The sequence below is a fragment of the Thalassophryne amazonica genome, chromosome 2 (assembly GCF_902500255.1).
Source record: "Thalassophryne amazonica chromosome 2, fThaAma1.1, whole genome shotgun sequence".
NCBI classification, from domain to species: Eukaryota; Metazoa; Chordata; class Actinopteri; order Batrachoidiformes; family Batrachoididae; genus Thalassophryne; species Thalassophryne amazonica.
This window is the reverse complement of record NC_047104.1, coordinates 123,989,927-124,008,480: the sequence shown is the minus strand read 5'-3', so window position 1 is coordinate 124,008,480 and position 18,554 is coordinate 123,989,927. Positions and strand designations below refer to the sequence as shown.

Below are 18,554 nucleotides of genomic sequence, written 5' to 3'. Positions count from 1 at the left end.
GATGCGCTTACCAAGTCTGCGGGCTCGGTAAACGCCGCAGTGGGCCACTCACACCGCCCCGTGTCTGCTGTGCAGAGCTGCGGCCAACTCCGGCACCATGTCCCTGTCAACTGAATTGAGGTGCGACCAACTTGGCAACAAGTCCAGAGACTACGCTCGCTGTTTTGATGCGGAGCGCTCCGGCAGCCCACAAGGACAGACTTCTTGCAGAAAAATTCGCAGCGCCGCACGGTCTCGGTAATCGCAGCCACAGAGCTCCGTGACCACTGAGAGAGGTTTGTTTCTTTTTAATGACTTGGATTCTTTGCGGGTCCCGCATCCGTACCCCCCAATGGTAACACTGGAGGCTAAAGGCAGTAGATTTTCAGTGCGACACCACTCAATCAAATGGGCGTATGAAAAAATAATTTTCAGGCAAAAATAAAAGAATTGTATACTCACCAAATGTACCGCAAGACAATATGAAGTTTTAAAAAAAGTCGATCCTTCTGTATAAGACAATAAAAAGGTGCTTTTGTAAGAGATGCAAACTGACGTAAATCCACAAATTACATGCTGGGATAGGGTCTTCTCTCTGTCTCGGCAACGTCCCGGATGTGATGACAGTTTTGCGGAGGGCCAAATTTTAGCTGTAAATTTGTCATTTTTTTAAACAAAGGTTTCTCCGTTGAATGACAGATCTGGGCTTGCAGATTTACTTTACTACATTCAGAAGGATCTTGTGTGTAAATATGTCATTTTTTTGGTCCAAAGATCTGACTGCATTTATTTCAATGCAGGTCTACTTTAAGAATTGGTTTAATCATTGCAGATTTGAAACATCTAGGAATAGATCCTGAGGCTAATGACCATAATACATAATAATGTTCAACGTAGCAAGCCCAAGAGTAGTTCACAGTTCCTTAAACACTTTTGTTGACATCGGGTCAACAATACAGGTTGTGCTTTTCATAGAAGTTGCAAGGTTTGTCAGCATCCTCAGCAGAACAGTAGTAAAATGGGAGTCTTGGCATTCTGTCATGGATTGCGCCCATATAAGTTGCAAGAATGTAATGATGTGACTAGAGCATAAGCATTCTGGGATATATTTGACCCAATATTCTTCATTTTCTCTTCAAAATAATATCAGAATTTCAAAGCAGTAAATGGTGAGCGGCTTACAGATCGATGCATTTCAACAAGTAAAATGAGAACAGAGTTAGGGCCCCTTCACACAACGTGCGAAGTTTGGACAAAGTGCACACTTAGTGCGCATAACACAGGAATCGTGCAAACCGTGTAATGTCGTCCCTGCCTCCAACGCCTTGGACACCTGTTGCTACAACTATTTGCGCACACAAGCGCCTGAAAGACAATGGGCGCTATGCAAACCCATCGCACCCTCTCGCGGCAGTTGTCGGCCAAATTCCAGGTGACACGCACAAACATCTAACACCGCTCGCATGGCACTTAGAAAATGTGTGGCCAGTCGCATTCTTGGCATGACAGCTGACTGCAGGCAATCACTGTCGTACTTGCAGAGAAAGTTGTCTACGTCCCACACGAGTGTGGCTTTAGTGTGTGTGCTGAGATGACAGGAGGCGTGTCCTCCCACTGAAGCGACTGTGGAAATCTGTGGATTTGGACATTCCAGCTGGACACCACGTACTGTTTGGACAAACAACTGCCCGCATGTGTCTGTTTGCTGTTATCAAGTGGACATAAATAAAATCATATATCACTGTGGAGATGTGCCGCAGTGAGTGAGCGTGTGCACTAATTTCGAACTGTTTCACCGTAATCGACCAGACGTCGACCAATCTTCACACTGTGTGAAGGGGCTCTGATGCTTGTCCAATAAAATCTTTTGTTTATGAGCTTAATTTATGGGTTCTTGTGCATAACCAGTGCAGTACTGTAGTCCTGTGTGTAACTGTCTTTGCATATGTTTTTACTGCAGTTGAAGGATACCAAGTCAGCGGACCAGAAGACCACACTGCTCCTTTTCCTAGCACAGGTGTGTGAGGAGGACTACCCACATGTAATCAAATTTGTTGATGATTTTGAACATGTGGACCAAGCCAGCAGAGGTAAGACAGCAGTATGCACATACTACCATACAAATGCACATACCCTTATCTAAGCATACACAATATTTTTTGGGATATATCCATGTTGTAATAAATGCATAATGCAGAAATTATAGGTCAGGATATTTCAGATCACACGTACCAGGTACTGCTCCACACTTGGAATGCAGCTTAGTTTAAATGCTCTACACATGGCTGTGCATGTGTAAATAAATTAATTCTGCATTTACCCCCTACTCCAAGACATTATGCACAGTGTGATTATTGATATTATGTTGGGTTCCTGCTGGTGTGAGCAAATTTCTTTATCTTTTGGCTTGTCCGATGTTCTACAAGTGTCATCTGCTCCCAGTCAAATCGGCATCCCTGTCATCGTTTACCAGCAGGACCCTGCCATCTGCTCTTACAAATGCTAAATTAGCAATCAAAATACTTGGATTATTCTTGGAGCAGACAAAAGGCATAAAAACAAGAATGTGACTGTTACTCTTTTGCTGTTCTCTTTTCCAGTTCTATTTGTGGCAGCTTGCCATCTAACAGTTTAAAGTAAAAAGCATCTCTTTTATACTCGAATGAGTAAATCCTGCCAGATCATGTTCTGTTGTTAAGTAAATGAAAGCATGCTTTTAAAACCAAATCTGAACCATATATATCAAGTTAAAGACTGTGATATTTAATATTATCTAAAGTTAATACATTATGAAAAGTGGTTGACTGAATTATGCATAATGGTTAACATCATAATAACTAATTAAATATAATTAGCTGTTGAACTAATCATTAAATCAGTAAACGATATCAAACGTTGTTTTTGGCTCGGAGTCGAGCTGCACGTGGAATGGAGCCAGCTGCACCTCCACGTGGAATGGAGCCGGCTGAGGTGGCTCGGGCATGTTTTCCGGATGCCCACTGGACGCCTTGCTGGAGAAGTGTTCCGGGCACGTCCCATCGGGAGGAGGCCCCGGGGAAGACCCAGGACACGCTAGAGGGACTACGTCTCGCAGCTGGCTTGGAAACGCCAGTATTGTTTGGCTTTTGTAACAGAGTTATTTTGCTTGTATCAAGTACATCAGGGCCTGCACAAGTTCAAGACTCGGAAGAAATTATTTTAAGTTTTGAGAACATTTATTTGTGTGGATCTCAAAATTAGAGCTACATTTTGCTAGAACGTACATCTAAGATGTGACTGACGTTTCTTCTCTTGAACACTAGATGGCACACCCACTCTGAATACATGAACAGTTTTCAGGACAGAGGCATTTCCTCATTTCAAAAATACAGCAAGAACCACTCCTCCCGCCCCTGCCCCAAAAAGTACTTAACTCATATTTGAAGTCAGTCTGGGTAAACTGTCGTTCCCTGGTTGATGTGTTATTTAATGTGGCACTTTTTGATCAACTATAGGGTTTTATACCTCTAAAATGTTGTTGGCAAGCCCTATTTTACCAATCTTTAGTGGTTTTAGATGTATTGAAAGGAAGAATAATTGATGAAAAATGACTTTTTATAATATATAATGTCAAACCTTTCTGCATGTTTCTGTCAAAGTCTAAGTTAATAAAACAAATTCTCTTAGAGGTTATAAATAATGCTGAAAAGGTTAAAAACACAGTATTTCATTGTGGACATAGCATTTGCTCTCAGCTTCAAAAATGACACAGTACCTTGTAATCCAGTGAGGAAGAGGCCTATGTCTCACAATTTAATAATGTGACACTGACTGTGAAAGTAAATTTACACACAGTAGCTTAGTTTTTCTGGCATATTGACAGTTTTGCTTTCCAACATTTGTAAATGGGAATGCATAACTTTAACAGAATAAATTAAATCTAAATATAAAAAACAATGTTTGAACAACAGCTGCCTGAACCTGAACTGATTTGTCAAATCTGCTCTTTTAAAATGAAATCTGAATAAATAAATAAAACTTCCTACAAATGATTGTGGGATCATTTGGAAACAGTAAACAGTTTGTACAGTTGCTCTTTTCATGTGAAAATGAGTGAAGATCCCCTCCTCCTCCACTCTCTGCCTCGCTCCTCCTCCTCTCTACCTCACCACTCCCCCTGCTCAGTCAGACTTGTTTTTCCTCCTTCGACTTGGGAGCTTTTTAAGAACATGAAGCCTTTCAACTATAATAAATCGTAACTTTCTGAAACTACAGCAGCTATGGACGCACAATTATTGGATTAACTGGATTATTTAATGAAATTTTTTTATGGAGTTTTTTCAGATGCTGTTCAGAGTGCTCAAGCTGATCAGAGAACAGGCAGCTGATGGCACAGTGAGGCTGCAAAAGAGAGCTGCTGTTTTGCAGCCTCACTGAGCATTTTGTCAGCGTCTCAGTACCGGCTGCATCACACGTCTCGCATGAACAGTGAGAGACGCACTTTAGCTCAGAACACCTCCACACTCAGCCCTCTGCAGCATCGGTGCACAGACACTTCACACAGAAGTTTTCCTGGATCGAAAAACTCAGCTGTCGTTATCGCGGTTAGGCGGTGGAGTCCAAATCTCTATCGTAGGCGCAATGTTTTTGTGTTGTGTCTCGGTTTAAGGCAGTCATAAAGCACCACGACAAGGCAGTCATAAAGCGTGACGACACTGAAAAGTAACCGGAATCGTCCCGATACCCTTCCCAAATCTGATACCAGCCGATTCTCGAAGAATAGCGCATTGGCGTCCGATACTGAATATCGGCTTGGGACATCCCTATCCAAAATTAACAGTAAATACCGGCTCCACCGTGACGCGCGGAATTCCTCCGCACGTCTGTCTTAATGTGCCGAAAAACTGCTGATATCCACGTCTTCCGCAATTCCTGTGCTAGTCAGAGGACGTCCCAGATAAAACACAGCGTCCAGTTTGGAAATGAACGGCACATTCCACTGTTACAGGAGTTTTTGTCATGGAAAGAGGAGCGGAGGAATTCCACGCGTCGCGGCGGTGCCGCATGGCGCAAAGCAACACCATGATGAAGCCTCACAGGACATGTTCTGGCATGTCCAGCTCATCCACAATTTCTCGGTTAGTGACACGACTGAAAACCCATAGCCGTCTGAAAGCCATCTCAAAGCCGTCCTGTGAGACCAACACAGAGGTGGTTTTGTGCCGTGCCATGAACGACACGGTGGCACATCCGTCCGCTTTTCTTTCCATGAAAAAAACTCCTGTAACAGTGGAATGTGCCGAAAAAGTACTGATGTCCACGTCTCCTGCCATTTTTGTGTAAGTCAGACGACGTCCCGGATCAACAAAGCCTTCACGTTGGAAATGATCTGGTTGATTCAGCCTGTCGATCGGCGCTCGGAGTGCGGCGCGCTCTCAGCAGCTGTGGGTGGTCTTTAAACCAGCTGGAGCACTCCTTAATCTGTGTAATCTCCATAAAATCATCCGAAAGCCAACAGAATTTTCCGAATGGTGTCCACCTGGAGGTCTCTCAGTTTCTGGAAAAAAATTGATGCAGCAAAGCTCCAAATTGTTCAGACATTTATTCACAAAAAAAATCAGATGAGAGGGGTGGACCACTGCTCACACAAAGCCTGCTCACAGGCGAATGACGCAACCGACAGGCGTGAAAAAACTCACGCATGCGCACGAAGGTTCAAGCTTGGCTGATGCAATCACACGTGATTCAAATCCATATGGTTTTTGAAAAAAATAAAAAGGTACAATACTTTTCTAACAGAACTCTTATACGCATACACTGAATTAAAGGAAAAGTAATTTCTCATCAACTCCTTTCTTGCAGTGCATTAAAATAAAATAAGTAAAAGCTGCGCTAAAAAAACTGAAGTAAATAATAAAATATTAGACAAAGTAAGCAAGCATTACAATCGCACTTGCCGTGGTCACACGATCATTGACCACAGTCACTGTTCAGTGTATTTTTGTCTATAATAATCATTAAGTGCTTTAAGTGATTCCTAAGTGCTTTAGGTGATTTTTAACAGGTGAACAACTGTCAAACAGTGCTATGAGATAGATGTTCGCTTGGTAAGTGGAAGGGGATGCTATCTATTTACCAGCCGGACAGCTTGTGGAAAGAAGCTGTTTATCATTCTGCTGGTTTTGCAGCCAATGCTCCTGTGCCGCTTCCCAGATGGCAGGAGGGAAAACAGGCCTTGAGAAGGATGGTGAAGGTCCTTGATTATGGAGGTCGCTTTTTGAGCGCAGCACTGCTCATTAAGCTCCATCAGGAATGGAAGAGGGGCACCAATGATCCTACTGGCTGTCTTCATTATTCTGTTTAGCTGCTGTTGTTCATAGGCTCTGCAGCACCCGTACCTGGAAGTGAAGCTGTATGTTAGGATGCTTTCAGTGGTGTCCCTGTAGAAGGTGATAAGATGAGGAGTGGGAAGGCCCGCTTTTCTGAGTCTACGGAGAGAGTGGAGCCTCTGTAATGCTTGCGTAGTGACTGCCGTTGTTGGTGCAGAAGGACAGGTCATGAGATAGGTGGACTCCCAAGAACTTGATGCTGTTCACCCTCTCCACAGCAGCCCCATCAACATTCAGCGACAAGTGATGTTTTTTATAGACCTCCTGAAATCAATCACCATCTCCTTAGTTTTGTCCAGATTGAGAGCGAGGTTGTGAGTTCTGCACCACGTTGTCAGCTGCTCCACCTCCATCCTGTAAGCAGACTCATCGTTATTATGGATAAGACCCACTACCGTTGTGTCGTCGGCAAATTTTATAATCTGGTTGGTGCTGTATCTAGCAGTGCAGTCATGGGTGAGCAGGCTGAACCACATGGGGCTCAGAACGCAGCCTTGAGGTGAGCCTGTGCTCACTGAGATGGATCTTGATATGGAACTACCCACTCTGACTGTCTGTTGCCGATTTGTGAGGAAGTTACAGGTTCCAGTGTCGACCTTCAACAGTCTCAGCTTTTCCACCAGCTGTTGTGGGATGATTTGTGCTAAACGCCAAGCTGAAGTCGATGAAGAGGGTCCTGGCATAGCTGTTTTTCCTCTCCAGGTGTGACAACGTGAGGTGGAGTGTAGTGGAAATAACATCCTCTGTGGAGCGGTTGGGTCTGTATGGAAACTGTAGGGGGTCCAGGTTTGCAGGGTGACAGGTCTTAATGTGCTGCATGACCAGCCACTCCAGACATTTCATTAGGATATATGTGAGGGTCACAGGGCGGAAGTCATTCAGGCAGACTGGATTTGATTTCTTGGGAACAGGAATAATAATGCCATTTTTGAGGCAAGTGGTCTCTTTTCCCTGGCTGAGCGAGGTGTTAAAAATGTCTGTGAAAACATCTTTCTGTTGCTCAGCACACTCCTTTAGAACACAACCAGGGATGTTATCCGGTCCTGCAGCTTTGTGTGGATTGACGCTAGCGAAGACCTTCTTCACTTCAGCTGTAGAGACCTGAAGTACCTGTTCGCTGGGTGACTGCGGGAGCATCTGTACCCGAGTGGTGTTGTTAGCCTCAAAACGTCCGTAAAAATTATTCAGTTCGTCTGGTAGAGAGGGATCATTGTGGCATGTTCGCAGAGGAGGGGGCTTGTAATCAGTGATATTCTGAAATCCCTGCCACAAATGTCGTGAATCCCGGTCATTGGTGAAGTGACTGTTCAATTTTTGTGAGTACAGCCTCTTCGCCTCCCTGATCCCCTGGGACATGTTTTTCCTTGCTACTCTATATGCATCTGGATTTAAATGCAGCATTACGGGCTCTCAACAGTGTGCAAAAAACCCAGTTAGCCACGGTTTCTGATTGGCGCACCACTTAATGGTTCTGACCACTGTCACATCATGAATACATTTGTTAATGTAACCAATGACAGACTCTGTATATTCCGGCAGGTCAGTAACACTCATATGTTGCTGTCTCCCTAAAAATGTTCCACTGTGTGGTTTCAAAACAGTCCTGGAGTGCTGCAATAGAATCCTGAGACCATATCCCAACATCTCTAACCAGTGGCTGGTCCTGTTTCACCCTGGGTCTGTATGCTGGTGTAAGCATAAGTTTCCAACATGTAGGAGAGGGGCTGCTTTATGAGTCTTTGTTTGTGTACACAAGGTCTAGTGTGTTCTCTCCTCTGGTTGCAATAGTCACATGTTGGTAGAATTTGGGCAATACAGATTTGAGACTTGCCTGGCTGAAATCTCCAGCTACAATGAAGAAAGCATCCGGATGGTCCCTCTGCTGCTCGCTGATGTTGCTGTAGAGCTCTGTCATGGCCTCCTTTACGTTGGCAGTTGGTGGTGCATAGATAGCTGTTATAATAACTGCCGCCAGCTCCCTTGGGATGTAGAATGGTCTGCACTTCAGTCATTACCTCTACGTGTGATGAGCTGTGTGTAGAAACCACCATGGAATCGCGGCACCATGATCTGTTGACGTAAACAACCAGGCCGCCTCCCCTTTGCTTGCCGGTTAACACAGCTACTCTGTCTGCCCTGTGTAGCGTTAGCCCCTCTAGTTGCAATGTGACGTCCGTGATATTCTTATTTAACCAAGTCTCCGTGAAAACCGAGACACAGCAGTCCCTTACATTGCGTCGGGATGCTCTCCACAGTCTGATGTAGTCCATCTTATTGTCAAGGGAGCGTACGTTTGCCAGCATGAGTACAGGTACTGCCGGCTTGTGTGGGTTAGCGGTTAGCCTAGCACGCACTCATCTGCGCTTGCCCCGCTTCCGTGTCTTGTCACACCGCTTACAGTGTATCCGTGTATCCCTTTCATTGCTATGCCGATGACTCTCAATTGTACATGCCAATAACTGCTGGTAATCTCATTCACATAAAATCTTTGGAAGATTGCCTTGCATCAGTGAGAAGTTGGATGTCTAGTAACTTCCTTCTTTTAAATTCTGATAAGACTGAAGTTATGGTCCTTGGTCCAGCGAGGTTTCGGCATCAATTTGATCAGCTAGCACTTTGCTTAGGTTCTTGTGTTTTACATCATACGGATAAAGTGAGGAACCTTGGAGTAACTTTTGATCCTATGTTGTCCTTTGATCTCCACATTAGAGACATTATGAGGACTGCTTTCTTCCATTTGCGAAATATAGCAAAGATTCGTCCCATCCTGTCTGGCTGATGCTGAGACTTTGATTCATGCATTTGTCTCTTCTAGATTGGACTATTGTAATGCTCTATTTTCTGGTTTACTGCAGTCCGGGATTAGGGGTCTTCAACTAGTTCAAAACGCTGCTGCCAGACTTTTGACACAAAGCAGAAAGTTTGACCACATTATGCCTGTTTTGGCATCCCTGCACTGGCTTCCTGTTCCTGCAAGATCGGATTTTAAAGTACTGTTATTAGTTATAAAATTGTTCATGGACTTGCACCTCCCTATCTGGTTGACCTGGTAAGCCCCTATGTACCGGCTCAGGCCCTGCGTTCTCAGGGTGCAGGACGTCTGTGTGTTCCCAGGCTGAATAAAAAGTCTGCCGGTCACAGAGCTTTCTCCTACCGTGCCCCAGCTCTGTGGAACGATCTCCCGGCACACATTCGGCAGTCGGATACTGTGGAGACTTTTAAATCACGTTTAAAGACTCATTTGTTTTCCCTGTTTTATCGTTAGTGTTGTTTTTATTCTTGTATTCTTTTATGATTGTCTTTCTTTTATGGTCGTTTTTTTGTTGTGTTTTAAATTTTTAATTGTTTTTTTTATGTTGTGTGAAGCACCTTGAGACGATTTCATCGTGAACTGGCGCTTAATAAATTTGATTTGATTTGATCCTCCTCTGTGTCACTCCAGGCACAGTCTCGGATTTCCTTGGGCCTACACGGTGTAGAAGTCCAAGCTTGTCCAGTATGCGCAACAGATGTTTATCACAACACTGAACCTTAAGCCTCGGTCCCACCGAGTGAAGGAGGAGCCACGCACCCTGTTTTTTTTTGTTTTGTGAGCTATCGTGGCATTATAGTGGCTCAGAGAGGCATTATCTTCAGTTAACAAAGCTCCTCTCTGAGCGTGGCGCTAATTTCAAGATGTTCAAAATTTAGCAACAACAGCGTGGCGCAGTTTGTGTTTGAGTTACTGCGACGGCTTAGAAGCATTTGCGTGGTGCTTACAAATCTGCAAAAAGTCCATTATCCGTGCGCCTGGCACCTTCGCAGGACCTGAGAGGCTATTTTTGGAGCGGCTCCTCCTCTTGCGCACACAATTGCACCTGCTCTGTGCACTAGACTCTATATATTTTGTAGTGGATTAATCATTTTCTGCCAAACCTTGGATGTTGAAAACACTTCTAATCACTTCTGGCATCACAGAGGACTGTTTCATCTGGACACTTTTTTTCCTCTCTTTCCTGCTCCATGTGGGATGTATTTTGAGCAGCTTAAGGTAATTATTTTTAATGTTTTTTATAGCTTGATAAAACAGTTCCTTGCTATAAAGTATGTCTGTATGTTGATGTCTGTTGTATGTAAAAGTATGTTGATTTAATATCTTGTTAATGGATCACTGTGTGCGCACTGAGGCAAGACCTGAGAGGCTATTTTTGGAGCGGGTCTCCTCTTTGCGCACCAAATTCCACCTGCTCTGTGCGCTGGACTCTATATAAAATAATTATTTTGTAGCGGATTAATCATTTTCTGTCAAACCTTGGATGCCGAAAATACCTGTAATCACTTCTGGAATTAATGTATCACATGAGCTCCGCTGTGTGTGCGCACTGAGGCAGTAGTGACTCCTTATCACGCTTCAAACGAGCATTTAGGCAGAACGCCAGCTCACAAAAGAGTGATATTTCAGTCAATACTGGACAAACACAAAGTTAAAATTTGGGTGACTGCGTGAAAGTGGATGTGTTTAAAGCCATGGAAGATAATAACTCCAGTGGAGCAGCTAAGAGCTGTTCGGCAGCACAGGTGGAGAGCGCGCAAAAGAGCGATTTTGAAGACATAACACAAAGTTAAAAGTTGTATCATGGTGACTTGTAAGCTGCAGAAGAAATAAAGAAATATATATATTGAAAATGATCCACAGGTGTATATAATAAAACGACCACCTCATTCTGTACGCAGAACGGCACCGCGCGCAAAAGAGCGTTTTGCAGAAATAAACAAACACAGTCAAAAATGGAATCACGTTGTAAAAATGATTGTGCATAAAGCCAGCAAGCCATGGATGGAACGGAAGCCAGAAAGAGCAGAGGTGGCTGTCCATGAAAGGACAACAGCAGCGCGTGCGCAAAAGAGCGATTTTGCAGAAATAAACGGACAAACAAAGTTTTGTGTGTTTAAAGCCGCAAAAAAAAAAAAAAAAAAGCCAGAGAGCCGCGGAGCCAGCGAGGAGCACAGAGGCGGCTCTCCAGGAACCCGTGGTTCGGGTCTAGCTGGTCTGGTGCATTACAGGTGGACTGCAGCCTGGCGCACAGTGCACAACTGCGGAACTGTGATGGAGTGTCTATTTTTGGACTGTAAAAAAAAAAAAAAGGGACATCTTTAAATGCTGCTGTGAATCTGTGAATTGAAAACCCACACTTTAAAGGGACCAGGTGTGGGAGGGCTGGAGGTTTTCGACCAAACTCATGCCTAAACGTGCACCAACATGGCGCTATCATGGCACTATGTGGCTTAGTGTGGCTGATGCGAGCCATTCGAGGCTGTAATGACAGGTCGGTCGTGGCTCACTAGAGGCTGCTACGCGGCACATGCGGGGTACAGAGAGTCACATAGTGGCACCTTCATAGTGGATACGTGTTAAGATGAAAACGTGGGTCATTCTTCAAATAATCACCCCACACCCATGCGTGGCTCCTTCTTCAGCCTTCATTATTCGGTGGGACCGAGGCTTTACGGACATCCAACAAAAACTGTTGCTCATACAGACACCTTACACTCACACAACTTCCACTCACTCCACTAACACATGATTGCATTGTCGCTGAGAGAGGCTGCTGTAGATGTGGGTCACACCGCCATGTTGTCCAAAATTTCCCATTTCCAAATTTACCAGCCATTATTGTGTTTTCGGTTATCTGGAAGAGATCACAGAGTCATAAGGAATCTCGTGGTGTTTGTTGATGCAGGAGATAAGTAAAATTACACGATTCTCGACACCCGATTCAATACTATTGGGAAAAATCATCTGTTAAAAAAGGTCTGATGTAGAGATAAGAAAAAGATCATTAAGCTTTAACTGACCATTCACATATAGTATTTATGATTTAACCTCTTAAACCCTAGAGTCCCCAAATTTGGGGACTTGCCCTGTTTTGGAACATTTGAACACTCGTAACTAACCAATGCTGACACCAACATACACTTATTATACATCAAAATGTCAAGCGAAGTCTCTTCTACAAAAGTATCCACTTCAATCACATATCAACTAACCACAGCTGAAACGCCAAGCAAATAAAGGCAGAAATCAGAAGTTATTTTTTGGGGAAAAAACCTCATTTACTCCTACCAAGTATTACTTACTTTCAATTTTTTTTGCATCCACAACATCCCCTAGGACCTGTCTTTTAGCTGATCCAAACTTTTGCATTTTTGACCTTGTACAAGCTGAGAAATAAATCATAATGTATGGTATGTGAGTTTGGTGAAATAGGCTGTAGGGCTTAAGGGGTTAAAAGTATTTATGGAATGCATACAGTAAAATCTTTAACTGGGAATCGAGGCTTTGCCATCGTACAACTCTTAAAGGAGGCACCGTTTGTTCCTGTCATATCTGGTAATGATCTGAGGTTCGCTTTCGCTGACTCCACAGCATGTACTAGCAAGGTACTACTAAGTGTTGGTTTATAATTGCTAGATATGAACATTGTGCAGTGTTACAGATCGATATTTGGCTGTCAGATTTGACGGGTGACCTGAGTTGCAGATGGTATATGTTTAAAGTATAAACATGATCTTTTGATGACACAGAATAGTCAGAACGGTACTACTACCACATACTATTGTTATATTACGCTGGTAATATAAACAATGCTACATTAACATGAATTCAAACCCTGAATGCTTTAAACAGACCTGGGTGTCTCTTTTAAGTGTTTCGTTTGATTTGAGGTGTCCTTTGTACTGAAATGTAACATGGCATTGTTTGCATGTTGACTTTTTATTTTTTTTTTATTTTTTAAGTCAGTTATTGCTCCTTGGTTAATTGCTGAGCTGTTGCTCCAACAACTGCACTTGTCACATCTTTGTGTAGTTGTTTGTGTTTCTCTTTAACAGCAATTCTAAAAGCATAGCATCTTTTGTTCACTACCTACAGTGTTGCAGGAAAATGAGTACTGTACTGTTGCATTTTTCAGAATTTTGGCATTCACTTGGGACAAAAATAGCTGTTCTTGTGACACCCCTGGAATGAAGGTCTAAGGCTTGAGGGTCTCAGTGCTTCATATCTTACTGCTGAAATGAGTTTGTGTCAAATAAACAGACTCAGATGAGGTGTACCAGTTGTATTGTGAAGCAGTGTCAGCTGCGACATCAGTGGCAACATGTCACATTTCTCTGGGCATGATCCAGCACTTGGGGGCCCAATGTTGAGGCTGTCAGCAGCTGGAGAAGGCCAAGGGGACACCCACATTTCACATGGCTGTAAATGATAGATGGCCCCTTTGGAGAGGAGAGGATGCTCCAGCTTTCTGTCTGGATGGCTGCCATCCAGGGCCTGAGGCTGTTCCATTGTGTGGTAAAGCACCATACCAGCACATGCTCACAGACCTGACCTGACATGTCCATCTTCTCCTATATTCTTAAATTTTGGACAATTATATTGAGAGCAGTCATCAATCAGGCCAGTACATAACACAGATTATTGAGGAGCATGGCAGTAGAAGCACCTTTTAACATTCTAATTGTGCATATGTGTTGCTGGTCAAAAATTGATTCACTTTTGAAAAATCACAGATATACTGAACTGTTATAGTAATAAAGGTCAGGCAAAATTAATCAACTATATTGCTTTATGTCAGATTTTTCTCTGCCAAGTTGAAGGAGGTGGGTGGAGATGAAACATGGTCGCATCCCCCAGAGGTGGAGCAAAGTTTATGGTATCTCCCCTGTTTGTTGTTGCTCATCTGTGTAAATGATAAATTGAAACGTTGTGTGTTTTCTGTTCATATCTTGGTGTGATGATGTGTGTGCACACTCCTGATGCAGTAACCAATACAGGACACCTCTGACCAGGTTTAATGCTATGGTCACGTTGGCTACAAGTGACGGGGACAAAGTGACAACTTATCATTCATTTTTAGTCAGAATGGGCATTTTGTAGAGACGAGACAATGGTCGCTATGCCACTGGCTAGGCCAAAATCGACAAGAACTGTATTTTATGTAAATGCAACACAGCAACCAGCAATCCGAGTAAAAAAAGCAGTGTGATGTCAGATGGCTGCTCGCTTGAACAAAAGAAAGCAAGATGTTGGAAAATGCTCTGAAACAGCTGTATTTCTTTATAACTTATAAGTTCATGAAAAATAACCATTTCTAAATCCAAAAATGCTGGTTTTGTAGCCAGATAACTCCTCTGAAGTGATTTAGAAGACCTTGTACAGAGATGTTAGCATGCTAACTGGTGATACAGGAACGTCACTGTGAAAGATGTTTGACTGAAACAAATCAAGTGAACTTTTGTTCCTTTAAGCAGTCAAGCATGAATTAGTAAGTCCCTTTGGCTGCTCCCTTGTTTTTTTTTGTTTTGTTTTTTTAACCAGGGGTCGCCATAGCTAATCCATGGTCAATCTGCAGTTTTACACCAGATACGCCGCATGCCCTTCCTGACGCAACGAAATGTGGCAGGGGTGGGGTTTGAACCTAGAACCTTCTGTGCTGAAACCAAGTACACTAACCACGTGGCCATGGTGCCAGGTGTTTTTTTTTTGTCATTATAATCTGTCATTATTAAACATTTTGCATATTAATGTCAACTAACTATAAGCTGGCTGCTCTGAGGACACCCATCAAGCAACAAACGTTAACTGCTAGTTGCCCTCATTTCTAGCTAATGTGACCATAGAGTCAGTGTAGGAAAAAGATGGAGCACAGCACCATGACTGTCGTTTGGTGGAATTTTCAGTGTTTCTGAGCTTGGGTGTTTAAATCTTGATTACTAGAATGTGTTTTTGTTGTTGTTGTTGGGAAGGGGGTGGGTGTGCTGTTTTCTTTCCTCTCCAGCAGCACACTTGCACACACTCATGCTGCCTTGAGCTTGATTAGGGCACATAGAGTATGTTAAAGGTCACAGGCAGCCAGAGACTGGCCGGGTGGTCAGAGAGCGTTAGTCATGTTCTTTGATCATATTGCCATAGGCAGCATTCAAGGGGAAGTGGTGAGCAAGTGTGTGCGTTTTTCCAACTATGGATGTGTGTGGTAATACTGTCACAGCATGTTACTTGCTGCTCCAGTGAAGATGTTAGCCACTGCTTCCTTCCCAGCAGGAGGGAGAGCAAGAAAAGAGTGAATGAGCTGTGAGAGTTTTTCTGTAGACTGCTCCTTGACCCTTCTTTGTTTGTTCATTTTTCAATAGTTTTTGCAATAATAATACTCCTGTTGTGTTTCTTATCTCTCCAACAGGCTGAATGTCTGTAGCTAAAAGGATGAGACAATGAACAGCTGGTCCACAGCATGACCAATTCATTATTTCAGTCATGCAGACATCCTGACTGTATGTATACCTCCTACAAACTGTTTGGCAGGTATACAGGTGTATCACATTTCAGTTACATGTACAGAGCTGTTTGGCTCCATAAAGGTTGACCATAGTTTGACCAGATAGTTAGTTTATAGATTTTCCTACCACCAACATATAATACAAGCAAAGTATGTGCAGTAGAACCCTAAAAGGAGCAGATTGTTATAGAAGCCTCTGTTAGCCGGACATAGAAGACAGACTGTGGTTGCCCCCTGCTCCTAGTGGTTGTATTGTGTCTAATTGTAATTAGAATGGGTTCAATGCAGACAACAAATTTGTTGTATGTAAGTATATCAGGGTTCTCGCCAGGATTTTTTTCACAGCATAGGGGGGAACATTGCGGGGCATAGCCATGTGACAAGCGTTGCAGGCACGAGTATTGTAGGTGGGTCCCCTCCCCCATACAATTTTGAAATTTTAACCCTTTGACACACTATTTTTAGCATTTTAAGGGCCACTTTGTGTTGCTAACTGGGACGTTAGATAACGTGCAACATGTCCTTTAAAAAAAAAAAAAGGGGAGGGGGACAGAAAAGCCTCCCTCATGATGGTTAAATCACAGCATGGGGCCCCCTTTGCTCAACTGCGCTGGCGAGAACCCTGGGATATATTTACAATGACAATAAAGGCTCTACTTCTCTTGTCTCTCTTAAAATGTCCAGCTTTAAAGCGACTGTACAGGAAATTATTTTTTTTATATTTATTTTTTTAATTACTCCTTATTTTAAGATGTAAGCCATAATGTTCTGCTAAATTATAGGCATGACTGTCTTGAGTGCCTGCTAACGTGTTGCTGTGCGGTGCTCAGGCCACTAGGTGTTGCTGGTAGTTTGGTGGACTGCGTTTATTACCAATATCTGTAATAATATTGGTTGTGTGTCCTGTGCAGGATGTACCCTGCCTCATGCCCGATGACTGCTGGGATTAATGTGACTTATGGTCCATAAAGGATTAAAGTAGGATTTTCAGGATTAAAGTACTGATTGAGATGCGTTAATCTCTTCCATCTTATACCCATGTTGTTTCTTTAGGCACCTCAGTATGTGTTTCCATCTTCATGGAGGTAGCTTTCAAACAGCTACCCCTTTTTGTTTTCATTCACCATTGTTGGATGCATACCATAAGTGTCTCATCATTCCATATTGAGCATTCAGACACACAAATCCAATTTTACCTTTGTAAACCGTGATCTTGAGTGGTTTCCTTTTCATCATATCTGACAGCCATTCGTGGAGGCCTGATGACACGCTAAAAGGCAGCATTAGATTCGCAGGCACTAACCAAAGCGCTTACTTGAGCATGAAAACAAGTTTGGATGGAGGAAGCAGTAATGATATCTGTAGCAAAAAATGCTGTCTTTTGAGTGTCTTGCATAGACATTTCTCATATTGCCAGCGCCATCTCTTCTGGTAGCACAGCTGCAGCTTTGTTCAGGGTTTCTTTGTGTCTGGCTTATTTCTGCATCTCTGTTCTTTTCAGCATCACAAATATTATTTCTCATGGCATGGAGGAGCATACCTTGTGTGCCACCTTTCTCTATTCTTGTCTGTCTACCAAGAACCAAGAATATAAATCAAATTTCAGCTGGCTGTCTTCGTATATCAAACTAAAAATCCTCAATCAAATTCCTGGGTCTCTGTCTTTCTTTCCTTCTTTACTTTTTTCCGCTTTTCTCTTCAGTTTGGAGTTCACAAACAAGTCATCGAGACGATCTGCTCAAACATTCTGCTTGACATAATTCGTGAAATAGTACCAAGAGGAGTATTTCCCTTTGAATACCCTGTGTAATACTGAATTGATATGCATGCATTTAAGTGTTTCTGCAAAATAACCAAGGCTTTTTTTTTTTTTGTAGTTTGTGTCAAACATTAATATTAAAATTTGGGATGCATTGTTTTGTACAGTGATACAAACTGCTGCAGCCTTTTCTTTGTAGCTTGGACACATGACTGACTATGATGTTGAGAATGGATCAGATGAGTAGAATAAACCTGCAAATTGCAATTCTTTGACCCAGTGACCATCATGCTTACTTTGTATGTAGTAGGTGCACAGCATGTTGTGTATACAACACACGCACTGCGCTTCTCCATTTCTCAGCCACCACTGCAGTCGCACACATCTGTCGAGCAGAGCTCTGATTTTGTCTTTTAATTTTCCTACACCAGAGGATGATTTACAGTAGAGCTCATTTTGGCCTTGTGAGTATGTGTGGTTGTGTGCTCAGCTCAGTCTCATTTGTAGCACTGCAGGTTCGCAGAGTAATAAAAAGGTGTCAATGGGGGATTTGACCTCGACAAATATTCCAATTATTACTGTTCTTAAACATTGTGTATTTGTCTGCAGCCTTTTTTCCCCCGACAATAGAGGCTTTTAAACCCAGTGGTCGTAAAAATAAAATCACTCCTACTTTAACACTCACAAACACGCTGAAAGCGAATGTGTTCAGAAAACAGGCACCACATGGAAACAACCCTTTATGCTTTTCCTCTGGAATAAAGGTCTATCATTTCTCAAACACTGATATGATGCGATGCATATTGTTGGACCTCTGATAGTTGATGTCTTGTGATATCTATACATGTGTTTAATACCCCTAAATGGATGTATTGTATGTGGTTTTTAATCCAGCTACTTAGTACTTTAGTTATACTGACTGTGTGTTCTATTAGTATATTTTATTTTTTGTGTTTGTCTGTTTTCCCTTTTTCTTTGCCTTTACTTTATCCCAAATTAACTTCACAACTTCCTCTATTACATCCTGACCTCATCATCTATGTTGGCTGCATCTCCCCATACTTGTTACAGATCGACTTCTACTTGTTGATCTGTACTTGACGTCTACTTATTTTCAGTTTGGTATATAGTTTCATT

The 18,554-nt window shown here is 42.8% G+C and overlaps 1 protein-coding gene across 1 annotated transcript in view; it reads left to right on the top strand.

Moving 5' to 3' along the window:
- The window catches only part of LOC117504102 (protein diaphanous homolog 3-like), a 546,585-nt gene that overhangs the window by 166,850 nt on the left and 361,181 nt on the right, over positions 1-18,554 (top strand). Inside the window, exon 19 of the mRNA XM_034163485.1 lies at positions 1,940-2,069. Within this exon, the coding sequence (XP_034019376.1) occupies positions 1,940-2,069 (130 nt within the window). The remainder of the gene's footprint in view (positions 1-1,939; positions 2,070-18,554) is intronic.